Source organism: Bacillus rossius, chromosome 1, assembly GCF_032445375.1.
Source record: "Bacillus rossius redtenbacheri isolate Brsri chromosome 1, Brsri_v3, whole genome shotgun sequence".
Taxonomy (NCBI): Eukaryota; Metazoa; Arthropoda; class Insecta; order Phasmatodea; family Bacillidae; genus Bacillus; species Bacillus rossius.
This window is the reverse complement of record NC_086330.1, coordinates 222,490,479-222,514,480: the sequence shown is the minus strand read 5'-3', so window position 1 is coordinate 222,514,480 and position 24,002 is coordinate 222,490,479. Positions and strand designations below refer to the sequence as shown.

At 39.8% G+C, this 24,002-nt stretch overlaps 1 protein-coding gene across 1 annotated transcript in view; it reads left to right on the top strand.

The window, feature by feature from the left end:
* Positions 1-24,002, top strand: part of LOC134527317 (nuclear cap-binding protein subunit 1) — a 377,088-nt gene that overhangs the window by 265,679 nt on the left and 87,407 nt on the right. Inside the window, exon 11 of the mRNA XM_063359877.1 lies at positions 6,750-6,988. Coding sequence (XP_063215947.1) covers positions 6,750-6,988 — 239 coding nt within the window. The remainder of the gene's footprint in view (positions 1-6,749; positions 6,989-24,002) is intronic.

The window sequence follows — 24,002 nt, the reverse complement described above, 5'->3', positions numbered from 1 at the left end:
TTCCAGCTGGTCATCTTCTGTGACGTTGACAACTCCGACAAGACATGGTCGATGACGTCTGTGACCACGTCTACGCCTGGGCTTTGGCTCAGTGCTAGTTGGGACAGATTCACTGCCTGAACTGCGACGACGAGACACACACCGTTTGGGCGTCTGCGTAGAAGCATCACAGGTCGCAACAGGTTGCAACACGCTCATGTTTGGTGTTGCACATGCAGACGAGGCGACTACCTCAACGATGCTAGCAGGAAGGATTGTGTGTGGTCTCATGTGATAGACGGCACAGTTTCCAGGTTCGCAACAAGCAACCAGCTGCTGAGTCGGTTCGTAGGACACAGGAAAGTGCGCAAACCGCCAATGCTGAGCACCTCCATCACAGGTTTCTGTATATGTACGTAGATATCCGGAATCCCAGTAGCTGTACTCGACACTGCTGAAGCTAGGTCTTGCGCTCACGTACACGTTAGCAGGATGAAACGTAAACATCTTCTTGCAGGTCGAACGTCAACTGAAGGCACGTACGTATGTACGCCATTTATATATGCAGGCTCCTACTAACATTGTGTGTGCCATTTCTGCATTAGCTGCGAGTTTGTACAGGCAGAGACACGTTCAAACTTGTCACATGGCTGCATGTCGTATATTGCACTAAGCTTGCGCAGGGAAGGACAGCCGTAGTCGGTCTGTATATCTACGATTTCAGCTGCTCCAACGTCGCACAGTTCTCGTAGCCATTTCTTCTGTTCGGGTCCGGCAACGTAGATTATTTCGTTTTGAACTAGTAAATCTCCAATAGTGTTTTTCACTTGGTGGTACGGAATTTTTCCTTTGTCCCACTCTAGTCCGTGATAGTATTTACATAACCATTCGTTCGACCGTTTACTTTTTTCGTCTAGTAGTTTCCACGGATACGGAGGTCGGAAGCTGCGGGTTCGAGTCTTGTCTCCAGAGGTGACGCTAATTTCCTTGAGCACGAATCCATTTTGACTCTGGAAACCTTGCAGGTTGCAGTACATCTTATCGCTAGCAATGCTCGGTCGTAACTAAATTATTATCGAAAACGAAACAGTATTTATGTCAGAATTTTCACAAGTTTGTCTCGACAATTGTACGAAGCAAGCCGATCGTAAAGTATCAGACAAAAAGCATAGGTGTTTGGTGGAATATTTCCGCTAGTCGTTATCTCGATCCTACAGTCGATGATGTTTGAATTTATTCGATCATCCTGTTTGGAAACGTCAAACACCATTAACGGTGCCTTGTTCTTGAAACTGTCGGGACTCAGTATCGGTGACTGACTCCGCCCATAGTAAGCTTGCTGAAACTTGGCATACATTTGATATGCTAGAAGGAATCTTCCACTTTCAAAGTCCATGTTCATGTCAACGTACGGATATATTTCGCTGTTTAAAAATATTTTTACATTACGTATTTGACAGTTATCGAATACGGAGCGACTTACTCCTGCATTGAGCTGTCTTCCGGTCTGAAGCCCGACGATGATGTATCTTGGTTTTTCCGTAGCGAAGCTGGACTTTACTATCCAATTGATACGCTGACTATGAGGCAAGCCAGGATAAGTTTCCAGGCTCCAGGATCGGAATGGCACATCGAAATTCTTGCCATTTTCTATGTTCTTCAACATCTTGACTCGTTCAACGGTGCTTACTTGGATGTGGGGCAGCATCCACTCGATAGACTGTAGTGTTAGCGAGACATCTTGAGGGTTTTCTGCAGCGGCGACAATTGCATTAATGTGCGTGTTGGCTAGAAGCAGTACGAGCTCTTGTTTCGAATTAATGATTATATGCTTGTAGTCCTCAGCGAATCCAAGAAGCATGGACAGAGGGACACAAACTTCGAACTTCCCTTCGGCATAAACCGGAAGCTTATATTCATCCTCGAGAGCCCAACCGGTCATCTTTGCAGCAGACAGTTCATTTGGCGTGAGCGAAAGGTAATTTTTCATAGCAGATGTTATGCCTACATCTCTCGTCTGGTCTACCTCGACACCATTGAGTACATAAGTAATGCGTTCGATTAGGTGAAGAATACCATTGCAGGATATTGACGTCGTTGTCGGATGCGTACCATCCGCTTTTGTAAGCGTGCCTCTTATACGTAGAAATGACTGCGAAGGTAAAGTACAAATATCTTGGTGCTGTACTGCAATGCGTACTTCCGATGGTAGTGCGTACGGTCCGAGCAGGAAAGGCTGGTACTCGTGCAATTCCATTTTCGTAATGCTGTCATCAAAAATGACCGGATCTTCCACGTTGAGGATTTCGTCTTCCATATTTATTCGGCACTTGTCCAATACTGAGAAGATACTTTATGTTGTCAGGTGTTAATGCACCGATGTCTGGTAGAGAACTGTTCTTGTTCACGCCAATACGATTTCTTTTATAACTGTTCGGTGTTACGAACTTTATGCCCATTGCTTCAAGTGCAGACGTAATGTAATTTCTTCGTCTTGAAAATTCACCAATCGTCCTCGCTGGTCAACGATTCGGACGACGACTTCGTGTGCGCACTTCACGACGACTGGAACGTAAATGATACTTTGCGGTACTTCGACCAGTTTATATCCTGGCGGGACCATCGGCGAAAACTCGTGCAGCATGTTGCTTAGTCTTCCGTTGAGATACGTTCCACTTGCCAAATTACAGTTTATTCTTATGACATTCACAGGCAAAATGTTTACTGCGCGCGTAGATTCGTACGTTCTTCCTGTACCATACACCTTTGATTCGAATCCGAGCATCGTACCTATGGTCCCAGGTTTCGTAAAGTCGACATTTTCACTGCATGTTAGAATGCTTTTTTGAGTGTTTGGATTTCCACGCAGTTGAAAGTCTACATCCTGTGGTAACATATCCCTGATGTAATTTGCAATGTCGTCAATTTCGTAAGAGCCAACAGGTAACCGTATTTCATGAGCGGTCCCATCACTTTTCAGGAAGCAGATCTTGCAATTTTCTTCGTCGATATTAGGTATGGCATTATACGTTTGAAAATCTACGAGTCCGATACACCATTCTCCGTCTAAATCCAGAGGCGGGAAATGAACCGCCCGCAGCTCAGATGCGTGACCTGTCAGGGTAAGTGTTATCGACATGACTAATAAATTAACATCACTGCACAACCTTTAAGTAGCAATTTTTATTTGTCAGCTAATTTTTGTTTGTTAAAAAGCGAAGACACAAGTGTCCGCAGTTTGTTTGATTAGGCTTCTGTTCCGTTTCGTAATTGTAAAACAACGTAGTGGACCGGCCCAGGTACTGTCGCAGTTCGGGCGGAGGGCGTAAATTTCCAAAACTGTCGTAGTAAGTTGCTTTTTTTCCAGACTTTATGTACGCCACCCAGTGCGTGCCGCGACCCGCCGACGTGTCTAAATTAATTATGGCACACTCACGTGTCTTTGGCTTGCTGGGCAAAGTGTCTCGCATAAACACGCCGCGGAAATTTGGTATTTTCAGTTTGCGTGCGTACTTTATTAAATCTACGTTGGTGAGCGGTCGTTTCGGTAGGGAACTTAGGATTTTCTCTTTACACGTTTCTTTCTCATGCCTCGTCCTGTCTTGTGAGGATGCAAGTACAGTCCTGCGCCGTTTTTTTTACCGATGGCAATGGCTTCCATGCTGGCATTGTGTCGCTGTGCTTCTTTTAACTGCTTGCGCTCATTCTTCGAAGTGTTGACTGCCCGCACTATACCGCTCGTTGCACCGATAAGGCCTCCGAGAGCACCCAATGCAGGCAAAAGCAAAGGAAGAAATCCTCCTATAATCTTCTTGTCGAGAATCTGTAGTTTTTGCTTGGCTTTTTGCACGCCTGCACCGATCTTGCGCTTCTTGGTCTTGCGTGAGTTAGTCTTTGACTTGATGTAGCTGGTTCGACGAGCACCCAGTCCTAATTTCGTCTTTGCCTTCATGATCTTAGATACGCCCCACGCTGCGATTTTCTCTCCTAGTCCCGCGTTCGACGATTTACTTATATCTTCGGCTTCCTGTGCCAATATCTCGTCGGCCCGGTGCCTGGATTCCAGATCCTTGCTTAATGAATATGCGATATCGTGCTGCTTGCACTTTTCGTCGAGAGAATTAATGCCCACGTCACCGCGAGCTAACCTTTTCGCTAGTTTCGTGCCGGGGCCGCAAAATCTGTAGCCGGGAATGTGTAGCTCGAATGGTAGATTGTTTATCAGAGAGTTCACGAGTCCTGCGCCGATGTGTTTTTTGTTCTTACCTCTTCGAGTCATTACGCACAACTGACCAGAAAGTATAAATGTGTTTGATTTTATACAATTACTTTAGTACAATGCAGGTCGTCAAGCAAGACGTGTGTTTGCCCGTGCGCATTACGCAAGACGATGTATTTAGTGCGCGTGAATCACGACATGGCTTACTGTTGCCTTCTGCCGTACGATGCATAATGGCGGGTCCGTCCAACTGTGGCAAGACGTGTGTTTTACTGAGTTTACTGGAGGAGCCAAACGGTCTTCGGTTCGAGAACGTTTACTTGTATTCCAAGTCGTTGCAACAGCCAAAGTACCAGCGCCTAGCTACTGTTCTACGATCTGTGGATAGTCTGGAGTATTTTCCGTTTAGCGATAATACCGATGCTGTACCTCCAAGCGAAGCAAAGCCTAATTCCGTGTTTGTGTTCGACGATGTAATGTGCGAGAAACAAGGCATAATACAAGAGTACTTTTCCATGGGCAGACACGCCAAGGTAGACTGCGTATACCTGTGTCAGACGTACGGTAGAATACCCAAACATCATGATGACTAAGACGCCCTGACGCCTCGTTAGCAGCTCAACTTCGGCCAGCGAACGTCAAACCTCCAGTCCTCCATTTTTTTTGTCTTCTGTATAAACATTAAATCACGACGTTGAAAAGATCGGGACACCGTGAATTTTTCTTCCGGGACTTTAATGGGATTGTAAAAAAACTTAACCTGTTTATTTTTTCTGATTCTATTGTAATTATGTCCAATGATTAATAATCTTCTAATTAGGGCCGGCCCATTCTTTAGATAATGTAATTTTAGATCCATGTTAATATAATTTAATAATTTGAATATATTTGTCAATCAATTTATCAATATTATTAGTCTATGTGAAAGTAATCAAAAGTTAAATAAACATAGAGGCACTTATATCTAGGCGTAATTATTATTTTGCCTTTTGAAACTAACAGATCCACCAGTTACACAAGCATCAAGAGAGAGAGTGAAATGTGACAAAATGGTAACTGAGCTTGGGTTTACTGTTTACTCTGTTATTACTGATGGTGTAACAGATTGGTGGGGGTGGTGGGTAATGCGCTCAACATAACTTCAAGTACTAAACACATCAAACGACTGTACCTCGAAGGTAACGCGACACCACGACCTATGAGACTCAAGGACATAAGAGATAGAGGGTACGGAACACCTCTTATCTTGCGCGGTGGACCGACCAGGCCGGAATGGCAGAGGGGCGGAAGGCATTTCCCCCACTGCCCCCCTCCCCCATCCGGGTTGACGCTCGGCCCAGATAACCAATCCACATCTCCAACCCTCCAGATGGTCCCGCCCACTCCCACAAAAGTGTACGCGTTGAACCACTTGTGGAGTTGTTCCCTGTCTGTATATGACTCTTAAGAATAAATAGTATCAAAAGATTTGTATATTAAAGCTGAAATATTTGTTATTTATACAAGTAAAAATATTAGTTAAATTATGTAGCTCATTATTGTTTTGCATGGCTTAAATAACTCTACCTATTTCTCTACTTTACAAATCAATTTCATAGTAATAATTCTAGTTTTTATTTTTTTTAATTGGTGGTATTCTTTCTCAATAATTAAAAATAAAAAAAATATCCAACTAAAAAATGTATCAATCTTTGGCGGATAATTAAACAAATGATGAGATATCACTTATATTTAAATCAAGTTTGTTTGTCTGGTAACCTACTTACATGTATTATTATTTTAATCATAATTTTAATCTATATATAGTTGAATAAGTGTAATATTTTTCTTATTTAAAAAATATTTGCCATTTCAAAATATTTTGCACTAAAAATATTTATGGTTATTTTTATTTAGTTTAAATTTTATTTATTTTTTATGTTTTTCTAATTTCTTTATAATATGGTTAGAACTATTACTTGGTGATTTCGTAATTTTTTTAAAATTGAAGATGATAAAAAATAGAAATATTATAATAAACTTCTATGTGCAGAAATATGTGAATTTTCCGCTGTTCTCTTGTAAATACTAAACAGTTTGTAGTTATTTGTTTCTGCCTTTTTATTTTAACTGGAAATTTTACATGCAAGTAACATAAAACTTGAAACAGACAATCAGCCACGGTTGAAACTGACAATGTAGCTATAAATAACCTAAATAAACCTGCAAAGTCAGATTAACTCAAACACTATCAGAATGTATAGAGAATATTTGAAGTAAAAACCAAATATTTAACATTAATACTTGTAAAAAGATAATGCTGGTGAAGTGACGATAAAAGAATTAATTGAAAACAAAATTTTGAAAAAATTATGTTTTGGGACTCTTTTGAGACATTGTTACTCTTCCACAATCTACATTAAACTTTAACCTGTGAAATATACATGTTCAATAATATGCTATCAATAGTATGTCACGATTTGATAAACATACAATGGCGTTACAGGAAAAAGCTTCTCTCCAGAGGAGGTTCCTAGAGACAATGCAAAGTGGCATGTGGCATGTGTTGCAGGCTCTCTGCCCGGCACCACGGTGGCACACCAGCTGGTCATGGCTATCCGAAAGCGCTGCACCCCAGAGGAGGTTCTTAACGTTTTGAAGGAGCTGCCGCAGCCTGGCCACGATGACGATGCCGACTCTCGTTTTAATCCTCTCAAGATTGACGTTTTCGTGCAGACGCTGCTCAATCTTGGCTCCAAGAGTTTTTCACACTCCTTTGCAGCCATCTCCAAGTTTCACTATGTGTTTAAAGTATGTATTATAAGTATTTCATAATTCTTGTTGTAGTTTGTTCTTTCGTTTACAAATGTTGTTTGAAATGAAATTTTTTAAACGAAAGTATTTTATGAAGCTTTTTTAACTTTTCAGAGCTGACCTCTGAACCAAAAACCATTTTTGAATACATTCTGCAGGTTATGTAGTAGGGTGTTTTTTGAGTTTTCAGTTTGTCTTTTGCAGTTGGGTTGTTTTCAGAAAATGGCATGTGCGACTTCAATGATACATAATTTTTACTATCTGTATTACAGAATGTATGGTTTAATTAAAGTTTTATTTTTTCATTTTTAATATAGGTTTTATAAATTATATAATTTAATTTATATCAAAAATTCATAAATTCACAATAATTTTTGTATTATTTTAATTAAAAAAATAATTGCAGAATAATACCTAAAATTCAAATCATTTAAATGTTAGTGAGATAATATATTTGCGAAATTGTAATGCAAATTCGACTATTAGGAAATATATAAACTTAATGTAGTAAGCATCATATGTTGCATTGTTGATAGTGTCTTCATCTCCTTACACACGGTGGGCATTGACGTCTCGCGCCGTCCATTGACGTAAGGCATGCCACGTATGCCTGGCTGGATTAAAAGGGTCTTCGCTGTCCCCTCCCCTGCGCTCTTCGCGCTGTCCCGCCTCGGGCTATTATCACCTTTAGCGGCCTAGGAATTCCGGGCTTACAGAGGCCGTCGTGTGGAGTGGCGTGAATAAGCATCGCCATTCTCGCTGTTTCGGACATCGGTTCGGCCCGGGATGACGCGACTCGTCACAGCCACTCTCGTCGGTTCAAGAAGGGCGCCACAAGTATTTAAGCAGCGGCGCCGTCCTCCGCGGGAGGGAGTTCCTCGACCGTTCCGAGCGAGTCCCAAGAGTTCTGAGAGTTCCGCGAGTTAAGCGAAGTGCGAAATCGGCGAAGAGTGTGAGAGACCCCATCGAGAGTGGCATGATGCAGAGCGACGGGATCGAGAGGGTGCGAATGAGTGACGCAAGACTGTGTGTGGACAGGCGTGAGGTAAGGGGCGAACCACTCTTGAGCCTAGCTCCATGAGGAGTGCAAACTGTGGAACTTGACAGACGTGCGAATTAGCATTTTCAAGTGCCAGTGATTGGTGATTGGCCATTTCTGAAAGCAAATATTTATCAGTAATGTAAATATTAGTAATTAATAAAACTGTAATAAAACTTAATTGAGCTATCCCTTACAAACCCAGTTCTCCCACATTAGTTCGTAACAATATGCAATTTCTGAGACCAAAAAAACACCATGGCTGAGACCTCAAATGAACCGTCGCTGATATTTTACATAAACCCCTGTATGGTCTAAACAAAACAACCATGGAATCTTAATATAGGCAGTCGCTGAAACTTCACAAAGTCATCACTGAGACCTCACATAAACTACCATATAGTTTTTATACATGTAGTCACTTTAACTTTAAATAAGCTATAGCTGAGACCACAAATGAGCCATACCTCACATAAACCCTCGTATGGACCTTATACAAACCATCCTGGAGTCCTTAAAAATTCTGAGACACTGACCTTACATAAGCCATCGCTGAGATATTAACCCATGTAGGGGCCTCTCATAAACTATCGTGGAGTCCTTTGTAATTGCAGTCCCAGAGACCTCACAAAAGCCTTTGTAGGGGCCTCGCATGAACCAGTGTGCTGTTCTTATGTATTCAGTCGCTGAGACCTTTAAAAAAGCCATTGCTGATACCTCATATAAACCTGTGTATGCTCCTCGCATAAACCACCGTGTAGTCCTTATATAAGCAGTCACTGAACCCTACAAATGTATTTGTACAGACTTAAACATAACCCACTTTGAAGTCATTACACATGCAATCACTTTAACCTTAAATAAGCCATAGCTGAGACCTCACTTAAACCATTGTTGAGTACCTACATATGCAAGCTCTGAGACATCAAAAAAATTATAACTGAGACTTTGAAGAAGAAAAAAAGTCTGTAAAGTCGGTTTACGGACGATAGTTTAACGTGACAACATCATAACAAAACATTGATGAAATGATTGCATACTTTTATGAATAAAATTGAATAATTTTTATTGAATTATCACTATTTTGTATGGATACAAAGAAGGATTGAAATGAAATCTACAATTTAATTGATAAATTTACTTTTATTTGCACTCATTAATTCAAATATGTTGATTACTTTAACGAATAGATTATTTTAACTATAACTTTTATACATGTTTGCTATTTAACGTCTTCCAATCTGAAACGAATGGGAGTGTTTCAAGTTTAATGTGCCTCAAAAAAGTCAAATCGATGGTTGTTCCAATCGAGTGGAAGAGAGATAGATGTGGCGCAAGCGTACAATGAGCGTAACGGGACAATGTGCATAACGGGACACTTTTTCGTGCGTGCAGCCGGCGTTCATCGATTTATTAGACGTTGTCACGTCAAAAAAAAAAAGCCATCGTTGAGACATCATATAAACCACCATGGAGTTCTTACATAAGCAAAAGTTGAGATTTCAAAAAGCCATCACTGAGACTTTATGTAAGCCCTCCCTTAGATTTCACATGAGCCCTCCTTTAGACCTCATATAAACCATTGTGGAATGCTATCTCTGAGATCTCGCATAAACCATCTAGAAGTACTTACAAATGGAAATGCTGAGACTTCAAATGAGCCATCGCTGATACCTCACATAAACTTTTGTTGTGTTCTCACAGTAACCACCGTGGAGTCCTTATATATGCAGTCGCTGAAACCTCATAAAGCCATCGCTAAGACCTCACATAAACCACCATGAAGTCTTCACATATACAGTCGCTCAAAACTTAAAAAAAGCCATAGCTGAGACCTCAAATGATTCATCTCTGATTTCTCGCATGCACCCTCGTTTTTATTTATTTAAAATTGTCACATGCCCACCGTCAGTAGACCTCATATAAACCATCGAGGAGTACTTACATATGCATCGCTGAAACCTCAAATCGGTCATCGCTGATACCTCACATAAATTCGTTTAGCTGCCTCACATAAACCATATGGATTCCTTACAAATGCAGCTGCTGAGACCTTATAAATGCCCTCTCTGAGACCTCACATAAATCCTCGTAAGGGCCTCACACAAACCATCGTAAAGTCTTTACAAATGCAATCACTGAGACATCACGTAAACCACTGTGGTGTCCTTACATATAGTCCTTGCTACCTTCAAAAATGCCATCGCTGAGACGTTACACAAACCTTCGTAGAGTCTATACATATGCAGTCGCTGAGACCCAAAATAATCTATTGCTGCGACCTCACCTCGTGGAGGCCTCACATAATTGATTGTGGAGGCCTTAAATAACTCATCATATATGCTATTGCTGAGACCTCTCTAAAGCAGTCGCATAGTTCCAACATAAGCTATCGCATGTGTCTACCATAAAAGTTGAGGGAGCAGGCAGATTCTGGAATGTACTAAGAATATGCAAGTTAAGGTAATCAATCACTGCCACCCTCCTTTCCATCACTTCCACATCAATCAATACTTTTCCCTTGTTCATCCACCTCTCTCCCCCTCCTCACACCTTCCCCTACCACCCTACTCACCCCCCCCCTCCCACACCCTCAATGCCCTACTCACAACCTCTCCTTCCCTTACACACACCCTTCATTCTCCTTCCTCTTCCACAACCCTTCTCTACACCCTTCAGAACCCCCTTCTCAATTTCCTTCTCCCCCTCCCCTCCTCTCAACCTTCCGCTCCCCTCCCCCTACCGCTTACTCTCCCACTCCATCCATTATTCTTAATCCCCTTGGAGTTCTATGTACTACAGGGAATGAGCTCCATTCTTCCGTACAAACTAAAAATTGCATGTAATTCACACACACACCACACCCCGGAACTCACCAGAGGGCATCATTTATGTTTAGTGACAAACAATAAACTCATTAATAAATTCTGCCGCTCTCAAAGCTCTCCCCCCTCCACCCTCCTTTACCATCTGCCCACTATTTTTACAAGATGCTGGGGTGATGGACCAACGCCTGCCGTTGCTCACTAGACAGCCTTCCAAGCTATCTACACACTGTTTTTGATCGCCAGGCAGCTATCAACCTCGCAAACATGTAAACTTTCTCCAAAATTTAAAAATAAAAATAAAGTTTTTAATATTAAAATTATCAACACTATTAAAATGATATACAGATTTGATATACTGCTCTCAAGCACATGCATAACCAGTACTCCATTGACATAATTCCTATATACCACTCTTATATTAAAAGATGTCTCAAATATATGCGAAGTAGCATTCCCCTACACAAAATAAAGAATGTTAATATTCCAAATGTACATTTAAACCAATCAAAATGACACAAGAGTAAATAAGATGCCAAACAAATATCTACACACACAAACCGTACAGTAAAAAGGCAGTATATATTCATTTATCTACCTAAATATGTATGATCTAAACTAGAACAATGCACACATCACAGCTTCACTCCTTTATCAAAGTTTAATGAGCTAGCAGTATCATCAGGAATACTCAACCCCTGACACAGACTTTCTAAATGGGGGGATCTCACAATCATATAAGCATACCCACATGCAAGTAGATGAACCAATTCAATTCTCGAAGATGGACATTGTAATGCTGTTTGAAACATCAGTCACCTCATCTCAACCAACGAGTTGTAGGAAGCAAGTCCAGTACTCTTGACATGCCAGTTCTCATCCCCTGTCGTGAACAGCTGTACCACTCATTTAAATATTTATTTATAATAATTATACTTAACCCTACTGTAATAAGCAAAGAACTAAATTTTGTACCAGCTAAAACATGCCAACATTATACAAAGTACATATTGATTTCTTCACCTTTCTTGTGTCCTGTCAGACATAAGACACTTAAATGTTGTATTAGTTAAAACATAACAATTTGTAATTATGTACATAAATATTTTCTTTAAAATAGTTAAATGAGGGAGTCATGTAGGTATACTGTTATTAAATAATAAGAGATTACTTGAAATACCCTGATGCTCACTAATATTTTTTATTCACTTAAACTATCATAACAGTGTAACTGAGCATTATAAATTTAACTATAGAAATAGTATTCATTTTTCATGAAATGTTTATGGAGATCGTTTCACACTAGCAAACAGAGCAAACTGACCCAGAAGGGAAATAGAGGAGCTTGCTATTCATAAGAAAACCCAAATGGCATCCTGTAGATCTCCGACCAAACAGGGCAGTGAGTTCTATTCCAGACGCCCACCAATCAAAAGGAAACAATAGCAAAGGCACACACTATTGCAGTCTAATGAGTGAATATATTTTGCCATGAAAAATACATTACTGTTCTTATTCCAGGTAGAAAGAGACAAAAAATACCAAGTATTTTAAAATAATATTTTTACATCAATAACTCTGTATGTGATTCTGTGCTGCTTGTATTCTGTATTAACCACACAGGACCAATTAGTCTATTTATTTAATTATATTGCATTAAAATAAATGTGCACAAATTGTTGACAATATCGCAAAATGTAATAATCTATGATTTAAATAATTGTAATAATGTAAATATTTAAGAAAGAAAATTTTATATTCAAGGAACAAGCAAAAGACCAACAATATTGCTAACTTAATAAAACATCGAGATCATTCACACGTAATAGATGATTACCTATCAGTTACAAGGTCACAATTTGGTGTTTTAAAATGTACGACTAAATCAATCTCTCGCCTCATGAAAACTCACGTAAATTAGAATGTATACAGAACCTTAACACACGAATTAACATACATTTACATTATACTCCAAAAATAATCATTATTTTAAAAATACCTGGAAAAAAATCATTATGAAGTAATTTACAGTTGAGGAAAATATTGTGTTCAACAGAAAGGTATAACACGTTTTTAGAAACGTTTATAGTTAAAATTTTGCACTCATAACAAAAATAAAAATTTTAATTCTTAACAATAGAAAAAATATTATCTGAAAAAAAATTTGACACATATTACAGGTATTTAATTTAACCACCCTGACGAGAGAATATGCATCCATTGCATGCAGTTCGAAATCGTAAAACCAATATGGTGCCCATGTAAATATTTGTTTTCTCTAGAAAAGAAAATAATCAACCAGTCATAAAAAAGAATGCTGGATAGATGTGCACGATTGACAAATAACATTAAGAGAAGTAAAATAATTGCTGAAAGCCAATGAGGCAATATAAGCATAGAAAAAAATATTACTGACTATGCAACGGCAGAAACTTATTAATGTAAATATACCATGCGGATATTCTCCAAAATCAGAATGTCGAGACAAAAAAGTTAAACATACTTGCATTCCAAAAATGAAGATAGCACACAAGCAACCAGACATTCAATGCACAAGTGGGGATAAAACTAACTGTAAGGCAAGTACTTGCCGAGTGAAGACTCTAAGGCTAGGAGATGAACAAACTTTACCATACATGAATGCTAACCTCTCTCCTCGCCCACCTACTTAGGCGAACTACTTTAGAGCATAATTCAAATTAATTACTAATAATTCATCTCGTAAAGTAGGCACACCTCAGCAATATCCGCAACCTCTACCACCAAAACAATTACAAAAGTTATGTGTTTGTATATATTCAGTGGTTATTTAAATCAATTATATACAGACCTAAATTGCAGGCTCACATTTTCCAACACAATGATAACTCACCCGACAAGCAAAAAAAAAAAAACATAAATATAAGCATATCTCTACAGTCAGTGAATAGGCCCGCGAGATTCGCGGGCTAGTTTGTAATGGATGTGTAGTATTACTAAGAAGGATCTATTCGTACACTAAAGTAAATGAAATGTAGAGAAGAAAAATTATTTTTTGTTAAATATTAAAGTCCTGAAGTCAATACAACCACAAACGAATAAAAAAAAAAAACAACGTCCAAAAAGGATGCATATATATATATAATATATAAGGAAATATACTATACATATTTAATAATATATAATAATATATAATATATATTAATAATATGTAATAATATTTATATAGAATAGTTATATGTATGTTTGTATGTACAACCACAAACAAATAGAATAAAAAAAATCAAAGTCCGAAAACAGCGAACAACCACGAACGATGTTAAGAAAGGGGGAAAGTAAGGATGTCGGAAAGGAAGAAGATTCAAAAACAGCGAACAACCACGAACGATGTTGAGAAAGGGGAAAAGGAAGGATGTTGGAAAGGAAGAAGATTGAAGGAGATGAAAGAATGAGAAGGTTTTATTCGGTATCGTAAATAAATAAAATATACCTACCTATGAAATTAGAAGAAAGTGCAGCGTTCCCAGGAACACCTCCACATGTCGGATCCAGCACACAGAGGCTTAGTCCAGCAGAGTCTTGAAGAAGGTCACCGAAGAGGTCGTGATTTAGTAGAAGTTTAAGCTGAGGAATGATTCAGCAGCAGGCAAAGAAGTGTGAATTGCAATGACATGTTTTAGAAGAAAGGAAAGGAATATTTTTTAATGTTAATACTTGGTTCAGGAAATAAAGGAAAATATTTAGGAAGGAGGTAAATTAGGAGAGAACAATTGCAAAGGCATATTTTAGAAGAAAGGAAAAGAATATGTTTTAATGTTAATACTTGGTTCAGGAAATAAAGGAAACTTTTTAGGAAGGAGGTAAATTAGGAGAGCACTTCAGGATACACGACATTGCGTGTGAAGTGTCTGCCACGGTGCAGAGGCTGCAAGGCAAGTTCAGAAGGAAGTTTAGCAAGCACAGAAATAGCATCGAAGCACTTGGCTCTGGACAAAGCCACATAAAGTTGGCCATGACTGAACACTGGATGAGGAAGGTAGAGGCCAACCCGCTCGAATGTCTGTCCTTGGCTTTTGTTGATGGTCATAGCAAAAGCCAACCGAATAGGAAACTGCGTACGAGAGAAGATGAAAGGAAAATCTGCAGCAGAAGATGTAAGCTTTAAGCGTGGAATATAGGCTCTTTCACCTTTGAAGGATCCATTTATAATTTTTGCATCAATGACATAGTTAGACATGCGAACAACAATGCACCTTGTCCCATTGCAAAGACCATGCTTGGGATCTAGATATCGGATAAGCATGAAGCATGATCCAACAGCAAGGGTCAAAGAGTGAGGAGGAAGGGAAGAAAGTGTGAGTGTGTTTAAGAACTTGACAGGCACATTCATCCCTTCTTCTGCTGTCTCCTCCAGCCTGTCGAAGCTCCGGTATGTACGTGATTCCGTACGTAATCGGGACACCATCTTTTTGTTGATGACATCAACATCCTCATTTTTTGGACACAGTATCGCCCGGCTGCTGATGACCTGCAATCATACGTACAACAATGATAGTCACACAGCATAAAGCTGACACATGCCATGTATATGGGAAAGGAAGATGCGCAGACATACCTCTTCGATGAGACCTTCGGTACCGAACACAACCGAACAGATGTCCGCATCGTCCTGTAGCACCATCGTACTCGGAACCTCGATGAAGTCTTCGGGCAGATCTGCGATGGGTGGTGTTAGCCCGTCGCCCACTCGCATGAGGAAGTCTTGGAACTCCTCCTGGCCTTGGTCTGCCCTCATGTTGACTCTCAGGCTGAATTGCCTGAAGGAAGGCCACAATGGAGAGTTCTTGATGCAGGCATTGACCTGATCGGCCCGACCACCGTGCTGAACCACAGGCAGGACCTGCCTGAAGTCTCCTCCGAGCAGCAGAACTTTGCCACCGAACTTGGTGCTGTCATTGTTGGTGATGTCTCTTAGCAATGCATCCACTTGGTGAAGTGCATGCTTAGGTGCCATAGGAGCCTCGTCCCAGATGATGAGACTGCAGGCTCGAAGAAGCTCAGCTTCTTTAGACTGATGAGAAATGTTACAAACTGAGTCATTGGTTAAGGGCACACTAAATTTGAAAAGAGAGTGAGAAGGGGTACCCCCTGTAAGTAGGATTGAAGCTATTCCAGTCCAGGCAACAGGACAAACGACCTTGCCTTGAGCCCAAAGGCTATGTATGAGACAGTTGTAGAGGAACGTCTTCCCAGAACCTCCAGGACCATCCAAGAAATAAGCTCTGCAGCGAGGTTCTTCGCAAGATTCAGACTCAAAAACAGCAGCTATGATGTGTTCGTAAACAGCTCGCTGATCCACATTGAGAAGGGACGACATGCGCTCTGCTTCCGTTCTCTCGACATCTACATCAAATTGCTGCATGTCGTGAACACATCCCTCATCGGGCGAAGGAAGGCCATAGTCGGCCAGACTTTTGTTGAAGTACGAAAGCCGTGAGGCAATGTGTAGAAGTGCTCGATTTTCACAGGCCACTTCATCATCGGAAGTGTCATCGAGCAAGTGTTGCCTGAGCCGAGCATACAAATGCAGAGGATCCGATAGGTTGCAGTGAAATAGAATGTGGGCAAAGAATACCCGTAGGCGCGAAGGAACACACCAAGTCGCAGCTTCGAATAACGTCAGCTCGTAGATGTCGTCCCTGTCGAGAAGAAGAAGAGTTGGCATGCATCTTTATAGGAAGGATGCTCAAACCCACCCACAGTGCATATGTTTTGGAAGGATGTAGCACCCTTGACATTATGAAGAAGAATTCTAAGGCACATGAGTTCCTCATCCTTCTGGGGCTTCACCTGGTACAACCTAGAGATTGTGTTGAAGCCTCCCTTGTCTCGTGGCTTCTAAACTCTCTCCTTCTCCATCCAGCGGAAGTGCTGAGGGAAGTCGACATACGTTAGTTGAAGAGGACATGGCGTAGACCCACAGTCACCGTACACAGCATGATGAATAAGTTTGTGCTGCAAATTGTAATGGAAGTATGCAGTCAAGTGTGTGTTTTTCTGCTGTGCGCTCTCCAAAGCAGCATTGACATTGTCATTTTGAATGTAGACAGGCTGCATGCCTTCAAGGTGAAGTCCAAGCCTCACAACGACAATGTTTTTATCGGCCATTTTGAATGAAAGAAAACGCCAACACGCTTCTGGGGAACTGACGTAGCGACAGTCAATGAAGGACTGCACCTCGTCCCTCACAATATCATCGACTTGCAGTACAGCCGAATCGTGACCCTTGTTGATGTACTTATACAGATATTTTGTGGCCTGCATAGAAGAGCAGATCTCGACATTGATGTGGCACTGGTATTTGAGAAGCAGGTACGGGTTATACGGAACAATGGGCCTGTTGTCATACTGGTTCGTACCAATAGTCACGGTACAACCATTGTCTGGCCTGCGATACTGCACAAAGCCTTTGTAGTTCAGGAGAGTTTCAGTCCTAAAAGCCTTGGGAAAGTTGAAGCGGCATTTTCCTTCTCTGTAGCAGGAGGCATCCTTGCCACACTTGACATGTACCATGTGACTCTTGACCAATTCATGAAGTTGAGGCGAAACATTGAAATTAGGAATTTGTGCACATACAGTAGCATCAGCAGCTTCTGGTGTTAAAATTTTGTCAGGTTTATCCACGATAATGAGGATGTGAGCATGAGGCAGACCACGCTTTTGGAATTCAATGGTATAAGTGTAGGCATTAACTTTGCCCAAAATTTGATGCTTCGTAAGATCCTCAATGAAGTCCTCCAGCTTCATTTTGAACACCCTGCATACCAAGTCAGGGCGATGGCTAGAAAGTTGTTGACCTTGAAGATTCAGTTCAATTTCAGGCCACTTAGGATTGCATGTGAACGTAATGAAAAGGTCTGGCTTACTGTAATGATGCATAATGGCAATGGAATCTTAGTAGCATTGATAAATTTGTCTGGAAGAGCCATAAAAGGATGATGGGAGTACGACAACTTTGCCGACTCTCGCATCACCTCCTTCAGGAGCATGCTGGATGTGCTGTACAATCTCATTGAGGGTCTCGACTCTCAGTTTGCCTTGATTTTGTTTAACATACCACAGTCTTAAAGCTTCTGCCTTGCAAAAAGCATCCACCAAATATTGCTGGAAAAGTTTTCCAGAGTGATGCAATATGGAAAACATTTGTCTCTGCATGATCCTGTAAGCATAGAACTGGTTACATGTAACTTTATTGCGCAGTTCGCTTACAATGAACTCATGCTGCATGCCGCTGGTGTACCCATGTTCGCCATGTGGAAACAGCAGAGGATACGTCATGGGATCGGTAGAAGGGTGCAGATTGTTTATGGACTGCACTGGCCTGTCTTTCGGATAAATCCGAATATCGTTTCTCATTGGTGGTTCATCGCCAACAAAGATCGCTGCAACTTCGTTAGCAGCAACATGTAAATTGTAGGTATTGGCATCCTTTCCAATGCCAGGCTTGATCGTCAAAATGACTTTGCGCTTGGGACGGCGTAATTGCTCAGCCTCCCAATCCTCTTCGGCCATCACATCCTTCATGGTCTTATGAATTCTTGCATAAGGATTCACCTCGGACAGCATCTGCTCAAGCTGATCGAGAATGGCAATCTGACATGGGCTGTGCTGTTGAACTCGAACACTGTTGGCAGCATCGACATCAATGAAGTAAAGTTGGTTGTAGCGAGGTGCGGAACCCTCGACTGGGCGTACAGCCCCTGAAGTGAAGTGGTGCACTTGTCCATGAATTTGAAATGTGTATACAGAACGGCCAGGTGATTGGATTATCCCATCCGCACAGAAGGACGCAAACGACAATGAATAATTGTAGTTGCGGATGAACTGTCTGTAGTCTGAGCATTCGTCCTCATCGCCAGTCAAAAGATGGCGTAAAAGAGCAGGTGGGTCACCAAGAGGTGGTAGTTTCACCTTTCCTCGCATGCAGCAGATGGTGTAACTGCGATCACGTTTAGTACCCTCATTCGAAAAATAAAGTGCACCACAGTACACACACGTCTCTGTCAAACTTGTACCCCTCTTTGTGAAAACATGCATACTTGCTTGCAATATACGAGGGGGGACCCGAAATTAACCGGATATTTGTCATAAAAAATTTATTTATTACTTTTTTTTTTTTGCAAAATTTCTTCAGTCACCTTCAAAATACTTCTCTCCGTGAACTGCCATGCACTGGTTGTCTTTTTTCCCACTTTAAGAAGCACCTCTGAAACTCTTAAACTTTGATATCCTCCAGTGCCCTTTGCAAAGCTGTTTTTACTGCCTCCACATCATCAAAACTCTTCCCTTTATGATTTTTCTTCACTCTCGGGAACAGGAAAAATTCCCATGGGGCCTAACAGCGGATCACTCGTAAGGATGTGTGTGCGGGGTCGTTGTCCTGATGAAGGAACCAGTCACCTGATCGCCAAAGTTCCGGGCGTTTCCTCCGCACATTCTCTCACAAACGTCTTAAAACTTCCAAATAAAAGCGTTGGTTAACAGTCTGGACAGGGGGAACAAATTCACGTGCACAATTCCACGAACATAAAAAAAAAGATCATTGTCTTAACTTGACCTCACTTGTCTCGTTTATTTTTTTTGTCTGAGGGAGTTAGGAATCTTTCACTGACTTGACGCTTGCTTGGTTTCTGGTTAACACCAACTCTCATCACCTGTTGGTCAAAAAGTTTGTATTACTTTCAATCTCTTTTTTCAAGTCCTGGCTAAAATTAAATTGAATGTTTTGATCCTGTTTGAGAAAGTAAGGAACAAATTTAATAACAACACATATCATTTGCAAATCCTCAGTCAAAATCCGCTGGCACGGCCTTCAACTCCTCTCTCTTCTGAAACTTCGTCGATCGTGAAACAACAATCCTCGTTGATATTTTGGCAAACATTTTCTAGGTTTTCATCGTTTCGAAATGTTGAAGGGTGCCCAGAACGAGAATTTTCTTTAACATTCATCCCACCAAATTTAAATCGCCCAAACCACTCGAAAACTTGTGTGCGGCTCACAGCATCCTCCTTGAAAGCTTGTTGAAGCATTTGGTAAGATTCAGTTGCAGATTTTTCAAACAGGAAACAAAATTTCAAACAGACTGTGGTTTTTAAATCTACCATAACGACTTCGCAGGCGGAACACGAGAATAGTAAGATAAAAACAATACTATAATTGAACATTAACCTGCAAACTAATGCCATCTGGGCAGCTGTTTAGTGAAGGCATCTACTAACTCCTCCTAGCAGGAGAACTTTCTACTGTGTCTACGAATGGCAGCACGCTTTAGTCACGCATTAATCTATACTTCTATGTGTATACTAATATTATAAAAGGTAAAGTTAATTTGTAAGTGTGGTTGTAGGGGATAATCTCTGAAACTACTGATCCTATGCTCACAATTATTTCACTAATAGGAAGCTATATTATGCCTGAGTGATATAAGCTATTTTTTTACTTTGATGAAGATGTGATTTCATTAATAAATCACAATAACTGTAATGGAAGTCAGAACAAACTAACTGTATGGTTGATTTATCGGCGTGTGCTGCCTAATCGTTTCGAAATAAATAAGATGATTAGCAAATTAAAGAAATAAAATGTATAGCAAAAATATTGAGCTTTATTAGCTTTACAAAGAAGTCTGTGATACCATATATTTAAGTTATATATTCCAGCCAAGGGACTGTTTTTATGTCAAAAGTCAAAGAAATTTTACAAGATGAGGTTTTCAATTATTCTCTATGAATATCTCTATGAATATTTTAATCAGTATGGAGTGCTTGTGCGGGCACATCTATGATAGAGAAATCATTTAGGTTAGGTTCTAACTTTTATCTTTTTTGAAGTTTTGTGTAAAGTTTTCTGTAAAGTGTTGTATGAAGTTTTGTGTAAAGTTATAGTAGATAGTTAATGTAAATGTATAATAACAACAACATGCATGAAAGAAAATAGCAACTTCCACGAATGACACATCAGACGAGAGTAGCAGGGTTATGCCGAATGGAATAGTCTTCCTCTGAAACTACACAACATTTCGCGAGTCATAGAGATTACATTTCGCAAGTTCGTGCTTAGAAGACCAGCACCGAGCGTGGGCCCTTAGGCAAATTGTTACAGGACGCATCATTGATAATATGGGACAAATGTGCCATGAGTCATAGAGACCATGTTGAAGCTATTGACCGCAGGTTAAAGGACCTCAGAAACTTTGATGCCATTATGGTTGGGGTTAGTGTTTGTATTGTTACAAAAGGGACACATTCAGACAACATTAAAGCATGCTTAAAATCATCTCGCTTATGGAGTTCCATTCAAAGACTAAATTTCCGAATATACATGAGAGCTAGGCTTAGCAGAAACCCGGATAATCATTTCCCAGAACTACTGAACCTTGGAGAAGGATCATTTTCTTCTCTAAACTTGAACGCTAATGGTGCTGAAATCGTACTAAATAAGACTCTAGGTCGAGTAATATACAGCCTGCAGCATCTTATATATGCAGTATATCCTGACTTTAAAAAATTCCCCGTTAGAGACTTTTATTGGCTGTGTTCAAGGGCAATGTGTCGCCTAGGAACGACACTATCAGTGAAGTCAATAATCTGATTTTGTAAAAGATTCCTGGCCAAATCGAAAACTACAATTCGGTTCACACAATTTGCAATGTCGATGATGTTGTCCACTATCACCAGAATTTTTAAATTCACTGAATCCATCTGGCCTACCACCTCACGAATATTATTAAAAATCGGTACGCTTTAGAAAGTTAAGTCCATCTAATATGTATAATGGCACAAGGCTACTAATAAAATACTTAAAATACAACTTAACTTGGTGACTATCCTCACCAGCCCAGCAGCCACCCAGTTGGTGCACATTCCGAGGATAACAGTGTTGCCCACGGACTTGCCGATATGTTTCAGATGGTTCCAGTTCTTCATAAAATCTTCATTTTCGCTGACCATTAATAAGTCTCAGAGACACACATTCTCTTTGGTTGGCATTGATTACGAAAAGAGTGTTTTTCCCGTGGGCATCTATATGTTGGTTTATCACGAGTTGGAACTCAAGAAAACAAATATATTTTGTTACCAGAACATAAAGCGACTTCTAATATTGTGTACAGAAATGCTCAAAACCAAAAGTTACTTTGTAATGAAAATAAAAATTAAATTTTTAAGTAGACCATTTGTTGTGTAAGGTTGTAAGGGAATGTAAAGATATAATATAATTCAAATTTAATGCGAGTTTCACCGTGGGGCTCTGCTGGTAGTATATGAAAGGGGCTCCTGCATCAGGGTTCAGGATAAGATGTTGGTGTCCGCCATCTTGGAATGTGACATCACGGTGGCCATCTTGGATGACCTTTGACCTAGACCCGGCCTCTATCTTGAATGATGTCACAGATGCCATCTAGTTTTGAATTATGACATCACATCAGCTATTTTTTTCTATAACTTCCTTATAATTTGTTTTCCGCCTTTTTGAATTATGATGTACCCATTGTAATTTACGTTATGTATTTATCTTGTAAGTCTCTAATTGATAAGATAGAAAATGGGAAAAAAATTAACAATTATAATAATTTATTTTAATATTTTTCAATAACATTTCAATAAAAAGCTCTTCACTTTGTTTTCGTCCATTTGGAATTGTAATCTCACTGTTGCAATTTGTGTTACGGTCGCCATCTTGATAGTCTGTAATCATTAATATACAAAATTGGGAAAAAAATATAATTTTCAATTAAAATTATTTAAATACAATTTTGATAAAATTTTAATAAAAAATGCACTTACATCATGGAGCTCGGGGTCCTCGGTTTGAACCTGGTTAGGGCAAAAACATTAGCGACGGATCCTTTCTCTAAAAGGCTACCGGTAGACTGACCTCCACCACAAATATCAAGGAATATATTACATCAGCCAGTATGATATCATGGTGGTCATCTTGGATTTCCCATGTTGTTTTCATCTGGTAGAGTGTACTGCTGCCATATTAATTTAATTTTTTTACCCTTTAGAGTGCAATGGTATTTATGACCTTTACATCTTCATTTTGTGGGCCATCTTAGCTGTTATCTTGCAAATCGGTAATTATTAACTTAAAATTTCTGAAAAAAAAATCATTTAAAAAATCACCCATAAATTTAGTGATTAATCCAATTGATTCCACTTATTGGTTAAATTCTGAGTCATTGCAAAAATTATAATTTTAGGCTAAATATATAAATATTTAAACAAAATATCAATTTACTATAGTATGAATTACCTGAATGTCGTGGCATCTGCCTCTTGTTGGCCATATTGATCTACATATTAAAAATCTCTACTTTTTAACCTAGAAAATTGCAAAAAATTCCCAAAAATCATTTAAATATGTACAATTTAATTTATTGATTGATTCGATGTATTCAGGTCTTTGCCTAAATCCTTGGTCAATGCAAAAAATATATATTAAATAAATATAACTTATATTTACCATAAATGTGTCAGCTTGAAGAAATAAAACAACAAAATTATAAACAAAAATATTATAATGTAAGGTCTACACTACTACAAGTAAAAAAACAAGGTAACTGCTAAAGTCTTTAACATTTCTCGATTTCTGCATCACTCTGGAGTGTGAAGCTAGTTATTTTTTGTCTTGGTATTGTTACGGCCGTCGACTTACTCTTATCGCTGTCGACCGTAAAGATGGAAATGAAGGGAATATGTACATGACAAGTTGATAATGAAATGAATCGTGAAGGATGATGGGGAAAGGGAATGGAAGTGAATCTACCGGGATCGTCTGTGTTCCTGATATCGTGACGGCCCTGTCATGAGTATCAGGTTCTGGGGGTGGTTCCACCACTCGTGTTTTTCCTTAAACAGTCCTTAAGGTAGGGTGATGAGTCCCTATTTATAAAACATTTCAAATAAAGAGGTTAAGGGTGAACGTTTCCACAAGAACATGTTTATTTCCGCAGTTTCAACTAACAGTTTATTCAACACATATTTAATTCTCTACTTTCTGGGTCTTTACACGTACACTTAACCACCTATTAAATAACACATAATTACTGAACCATAGTCGTGCCTATCAGGGATACTGTCGTTAATAAATACACCGTGCTGTTGG